This window comes from Branchiostoma belcheri, unplaced genomic scaffold (genome assembly GCF_001625305.1).
Source record: "Branchiostoma belcheri isolate BF01 breed outbred unplaced genomic scaffold, Haploidv18h27 scaffold251, whole genome shotgun sequence".
Lineage (NCBI taxonomy): Eukaryota > Metazoa > Chordata > Leptocardii > Amphioxiformes > Branchiostomatidae > Branchiostoma > Branchiostoma belcheri.
The window spans coordinates 66,670-73,398 of NW_017803856.1; the positions used below are offsets into that span (position 1 = coordinate 66,670).

At 40.4% G+C, this 6,729-nt stretch overlaps 1 protein-coding gene across 1 annotated transcript; it reads left to right on the plus strand.

Annotated features, from left to right (window-relative positions):
- Positions 1-622: 622 nt before the first annotated feature.
- LOC109471656 (N(G),N(G)-dimethylarginine dimethylaminohydrolase 1-like) lies at positions 623-4,737 on the plus strand. The gene is made up of 5 exons (XM_019770994.1): positions 623-1,100; positions 1,717-1,819; positions 2,266-2,462; positions 3,069-3,197; positions 4,581-4,737. The coding sequence occupies exons 1-5, from the start codon at positions 810-812 to the stop codon at positions 4,680-4,682; spliced, it is 822 nt and encodes a 273-aa protein (XP_019626553.1). The 5' UTR covers positions 623-809; the 3' UTR covers positions 4,683-4,737.
- The last annotated feature ends 1,992 nt before the right edge of the window (positions 4,738-6,729 follow it).

Here is a 6,729-nt window from a genome sequence, read left to right on the forward strand (position 1 = left end):
CAGCAATAAATCAGGTGGAACAGCAGTTATCGTCCTGTCCTGTTCTTTCATCACATTTTTGCAGGCCTGCAGAAACAAAGCATGTGCTCTTTACCCATTTTGCCTTACGGGGTTCACGTCAATCTAACGATTTGCGGCACTGTCGTGACTCTTTGGTCATAGTTACAGGAAGCGGAATTTCTGTTTTTTTTTCTAGGAACAGGCCAAAATCAATGCGCGCGCGGACGTCATCCATAAAATTTACTTGGTGTGGCCTTACAGTGATTCCACAAGAACCCAAACATCCCGACGGACTGCCAGTTTGTAGAAGACCCCTGCATCGTGATCAGAGAGACACGGCACTCATAACAAGGCCTGAGTGGGGACCGAGAGAAGGAGAGGTGAGTCATATGCTCTGCAAAATATATATTTTCCAGGTGACTTTTCGAACTCGCTAGTCCGGTACGGTGCAAGGACGCCAACTTTCTGCTCGACCAACTTCTGCTTTGTGAGGTATAGTAGTACAGTATGTACTCCAACCACTGTAGTATAACCACTTTTCAAGGTGTCAATCAAAGATCTAGATTATTCCGCTCTCTCTTCCGATATTGTCTACATATTTTACATTTTCTACAAATCTGACAATACAATCTGTAGGCACATTATATTGCTAGAAACAGCTATTCTCTGGCATAATGATATTTTCTGGCCTTCTTTTCTTGGCGGAATTGTAGCCTTTTGGCCTGGGGTTGTCTGTTGCATACAAAAATCGTAAAACAAACTCCGGTCCGAGACCTTACTTGTCTTCGGGACGTGTAGCATTCTCCAACATGGCAGACATCTTCAACTTCCCCGTGTATACCCGTGCGGTGGTCCGCCAGATCTCCAGCAAACTAAACGAAGCGACCCGTATGGAAGGTTTTGACGAGATTGCTGATGTCGACAAGGCAAAGGAAGAGCATGCTTGTTTGGTCCAAGCGCTGAAAGATTTAGGGTTGGAGGTGACAGTTCTCCCTGCCGAAGATTCCATGCCGGACTGTGCCTTCGTGGAGGATTGCTGTGTCGTGCTGGGGAATAGAGCGCTGGTGACAAGGCCCGCCGATGATTGTAGGCGGCTGGAGGTGAGTTTAGCGAGGGGTGTGTTGTGTCCCGAACCGTGCCTTGGTGCAAATTTTGCTGTAATCACCTTATTTTTGACGTCGCACATTTGACCAGGTCGTATGAAGTACACACTTTTATTCTGTGCATCTGGTCTGAGATGTTATAAATTTGTCCCGGTTCTCTGCCGGCAACCGGAGGGGTACTTCTCGGTGTCCTCACGGTTAGGTCACGGTGTTTTTTTTTCTCTGAGCCGAAGTAGATTTTAAGTCAGAACTACATTCCTCTCGGGTCCCGGCCGTACATAATACATAAAACATAATGATCAATTTTTTTTACATTTTACATGTATATTTTGGAACGCCCATTTACTGTTTTATTATTTGTTGATTACCATTGATTGTATTCTCTTTTGTCAGTGGTGATCCTGAGACTAGAATTAGCAGTTAATTTCTCAATAGGTCTCGTGCTTTTCTATTTTGGTTCATTAAAAGGCTAAAGCTAAGCCTGACTCTAACACCAAGCCGAACATCGACCCCAACCCAAACCCCAAGCCTAACCCCAACCCCGACCCAACCCTAACCTTTTAACCCCAACCCCTACCCCTAAAAATACAGAGATGTTTCCCTGCCCTGCCAGGTTGACAGTATAGAGTGTTGCATGACTGACCTTGGACTTGAAGTACACAGGATCGCTGCTGACTCTGAGGCCACCCTTGAAGGCGGTGACGTCATCTTCACAGGTAAGGCCATAGCAAGTAATATTTTTAAACGTTTGGGGTTCCAAGACGAATGAACCTTTCACCAACTTTCATGATGTACATTTTATGATTTTCACATATTCAGACAATCAAATTTTCACGGTTTTAGCCACAAAAGTCAAAATCACATAAATGACGTAAAAATGACTTTATATAAGGTCATAATTACAACAAAGTTGTCTTTATTTTTTTTAAATTTTACTAGTACACCTACAGTATATACGGGGTTGTTGAGTTAACCCCCTCCCCCTTCAGTTCCAGCCCCAAAAAAGCCCGGTCTTTAATAGGGTTAAAACGTTCGAGAACCAAGGAAATAAATTTGTGTGACTAGATGTTTTTTATTTTGTTTTTGAGTAACCCGAAGAACGAAATGTAGATTTTATTTGGTATGAAATGTAGAAAATACTTTTTTTTTTACTTTTCTTTAGGCACAGAGTTTTTCGTGGGAGAGTCAACACAGTCAAACAAGGCTGGCCACAAAATCCTGGCCGAAACCTTCCCAGAATACCCTGTTCACTCCATCTCCGTACATCCGCCGGAAGTTCACCTGAAAGGCTTTGCAGCCATGGCTGCGCCTGGAATCATCGCATTAGTGGACGGCGAAAATGGAAGAAATGGTTGGAAGGTATGGACGATGGGGAGATATAAACTTCTTGTCACTTTGAGTCTCAAGGACGGTTTTACACATTCAATAATTAAGCATTGGTGTTGTTACGAAACTCTATATATGCTGAAAATATACTAATACAAGCAAAGCTACCTGTCCTGTACCTAATTGTCTATCAGGGCCATGGGATAGACAGTAGTCTATAGGTCTCTCGCAATAGGAGTGTGTGTGTGTGTCTGTGTGTGTGTCTGTCTGTGTGTCTGTCTGTGTGTATGTCTGTGTGTGCCCGCCTCTCTCTCTCTCTCTCTCTGTGTGTGTGTGATTCCTGATGGCCCTTAGGTTACTAATATATTGTAATATACACGATTGGGTTCAGTCTGTCCCAGAGGGTGATCTAGTAGCGCTCTCTAGAACTGTTTTTTGTAACATGATTTTGTAACAACATTGTAACATTTTTGTTTTTGTAACATGACATCCTTTTGTAACATGACAGCTGCTATTGTTTCCCTCGTACAATAAAGAAAGACTTGTATACACAGTCACCATCACGCACGTTTGAAATGTTTCATACGGGTCTGATTTCTCTGAATTCTTGTGGAAATTTGTATTGCTTATCTTTTGCAGGAGATGTGTGAAAAGAGTAACTACAGGTACAAAGCCATATGGCTGCCAGAGGACTGCGCGGAGAACTGTATATATGTTAACGGGTCCATCATCCACGGTCCTGAGCGCCAGTTCCCTAAAAGCTACAAGGTATAAAGCCGATTATTACCTCCGGGAGAGGATATATCCTTCCGCGGAAGGATTTTGTGGGAGATGTAAATTTTCACGTTCGCAGCTGTTTCTCGCGTTTGGGTGGACGGATTGTTTTGGGACTCGGTATATGATTTGCTATTGGGCTGTAGATGATGCACGTTCTTTTGTTTTTATTTCTGCTAATTTATAATCTCATCTATTATTCAACATTGTGTTATTATATTTATGTTTATTGTGTACTATTATATAACTTGGGTTAGACTAGGCTTGCGCTCGCAGGACGAAAGTATTGTTTTTGGTGGCACTAATCTATGCTTGTTTGTGTGGTTTCAATGTGGATGGGCGAAGACTACGTTTCACATTCTCTAGAATTGTTAAATTTTCTTCTAGTTTCTTGTTCTTTATTTGTTTTGCATGATCACATCATTTATTGCATTTTTCAGTCTTGTCTTGTGCACACATATTCCTTTTGCAAATTATGTTACGTGCTTCTTTCAGCCACTACAGTTTTCATCACTTAATTTGAACAGTCAAATTTAAACTTCCAATTTAATTCCAAACTAATTCCATATCTTACATCTAGATAGGCTAATGTTGTAAATTATAAGTAAAAACAATGCATGAAATATCTATACTAGTATGTAGCAGCCATCGAGAACCCCTTGGAGATTAACCCAATTCTGTTGAATTCTAGCTCCGGCTTCAGTAGCCAGATTTCTGCAGAATCCTGGCTATTGTTAGAATTATGGCTGCAGTTCCAGAATTCTGCAGAATTAGATTAATCCCCAAGGAGTCTTCGATGGCTATTCCGTATTTCTTACATCGTTTTACCTATAGTTTACGATATTAGCCAATCTAGATGTAAGTTTGCTGAAGTATAGGAATTGTTTGGGAATTAAACTGGAAGTCCAGAATTATACTAGAGGCTGTTGGTAATGTATTCATTAAGGGAAATGTAGTAAAGGTGTCAGATTTAATTGCAAATGTAGCAATGTCGTATTGACCTGTTGATACAATGCACGGGAACCATTCTTAAAACATGCGTTACGGTATGTGGGGTCGTGTGGCGTAAAGGCAGAGTGCTTGATTCGGAACCAAGAGGTCCCGGGTTTGAGTCCTGAAATGTAACCGATCTTGTGCCCTTGGGAAAGGCACTTTACCTTGTATTTGTCCCCTGCGTTGGTGGCGGTATGAACTAAGTTGATATATTAAACTTGAGCGCGCCGTCACCATGCATATGTCTGATCATGAAATGTTGGCATATGAAAAAATGCGTATGTAGGTTTTTTTGTTTTTCACTCAGTCTTGCTTTGAGGTTTGCCGAAAGATAATATTTTTTGTGTGTTTTGTTAAATTTTTCTTTTTATCTTGACGCTACAGATATTAACTGAAGCCCTGGCCGGCTACCCACGAATCGAAGTGTCGACGGAAGAGGTGTATAAGATATGCGCCGCGCTGACCTGCCAGTGTCTGCTGTTCTAGTGGCGTGTTTCCGTCTCGTATTAAAAGTTTAAGCCCCTGTCACACATTCACGAATTAGGCCACCCTATGCTTAAATATCCTCAGAAGCAACCCTTCTTTGTCTTTTGCGAACACTTGTTAGGACACAAATTGAATGAGGTGACACAGTGTAACAAGCAAGAAGTCTTTTATTGCCTTCGTTTTGGCACTGTTTGGCAGATTATGCACGATAAATTTTGAAGGCATTGTCAGAGGTTCACGATTTTTGGCAGGCAGGTTGTCTTAGTAATGGGCATTGTCAAGGCCAAAAATGGGCTTCGTGGGGGCTTTTTATGTGACTGGAGCTGACCTTTTGTGTTTGCGTTTTTTGTTGTACTCCAAATAACTCGGGAATCCTTGAACGGTTGTCTATGATTTTTAGTTGGCAAGTTACCGTTGAGAATGCGAAGGTCAAGTTCGGAAATGGGCCTGATGGGGGTTCTTACGTCATTGAATTTGACATTTTGTGTTGTTCGTTATTGTTGTTAGCAGGATAATTCGTGAAGTCGAAAATAGATGTTCACGATTTTTTGTGAGCAAGTTACCGTTGACGATAGGAAGATGAAGTTCGGAAATGGGCATCGTGGGAGGACCGTGCGTTACTGTAGTGGGCTTTTGGTGATTGTTTGTTAGCTTTTAAGTAGTTGAAGTTGTGACTCACCTTACCAGACTCAGGCTTGGTTTCAGCCAGCTGAACTACCACCTATTCCAACATCACTGTATCACTAGTCCCGAGTGCAAATGTGGGCATCCAAATGAGAGACCAGATCACTATTTATTACACTGCAAAATTTATGATATTGAAAGGACCAAAATGTTGTTATCTATATCTTGCCTTCATCTTGAAAACATGCTTCCTTCCGACCCACTCAACGCAAACGACGCCACATTATGTACTTTACTTCTTACAGGCAGCCCCTCCCTCCCATATCCTACAAACTGCCGTATCTTTGATATTGTGTTTAACTATATCCACCACTCTGGAAGATTTGACCAATCTCATTAATGTTATGATATAGGTATTGGTACGCCAGCCACTTTTGTTTTATGTTTATGTTATACTTTATGTCATCTTTATGTTAACATTTGTATTATGTTTTATGATCAGCGGATTCACATAAGCACAATAAGTGCTTCCTATCCAATGCTCAAAAACCCATGTGAATAAAATAAAATAAATAAGTTGTAGAACAGGGATTTTTTGCAATTTTTTTGTGTGAATAGGTTAACCCTACCTAGACGGGGGGGGGGGCTAAAAGTGCCCGCGGCAACTTTGATGTCACCTAGCGTCTGACCGGCTAGCCGTAGAGCGGCCAAACTTGGTGACTTTTTCCTAAAATATTGTTGGCAACAATTCTTTATCAGTGGAATAAAATCATAATTTTTTGTGTTGCCATGGCAACGGGTTTCTGACAGGCATTTTTTTGCTAAATTTAGTACTTTTGTTTCAACAATAGAATTTTATGGGTTTTATGTCAAGTTACTCATGGTTTCTAATATTAATAACATCCCATATAATTTTATGTAAATTTATCATTAAATATGCATAATTTATGCTAATTTGATGACGTCATTGGCCAAAATCCAAGATGGCGGACCATATCATTAGAACAGGTATATATAGGTTATTTTCATTAAAATTTCATCAACACTTCCATTTCTTTTTCAAAAAAGATTTAAATGAAGGTCTTTAGTATGTTTACAATGTATTTTAAGCTTTATCATGAAAAGAACTATTTTTTGAAAATTCAAGATTCATGATCCAAGATGGCGGATATCTTAAATATGCATGACGTCATTTTATGACGTCACCGGTGTTGCTATGGGCAACATAAGACTTAGTACACCATAATATTCTGTCATAAACACTTTTGGTACAGTTATGTTGAATACCATTTAGTTTTCAGGGAAAAACCTATTTAGACGGTTTTGGCCAATAAAATCACATTAATGACGTCATAATGACGCCATATTACGTCATAACGACATAAAAATTGTAGATATGATAAATTTTCACTAGTACACCATT

Excerpts from the sequence above, each read along its gene's own strand:
- LOC109471656 (XM_019770994.1), top strand. The coding sequence starts at position 810 with ATGGCAGACATCTTCAACTTCCCCGTGTATACCCGTGCGGTGGTCCGC. Across the intron at positions 2,463-3,068 it reads ATGGAAGAAATGGTTGGAAG|GAGATGTGTGAAAAGAGTAA; the intron begins GTATGGACGATG and ends TATCTTTTGCAG. Across the intron at positions 3,198-4,580 it reads AGTTCCCTAAAAGCTACAAG|ATATTAACTGAAGCCCTGGC; the intron begins GTATAAAGCCGA and ends TTGACGCTACAG.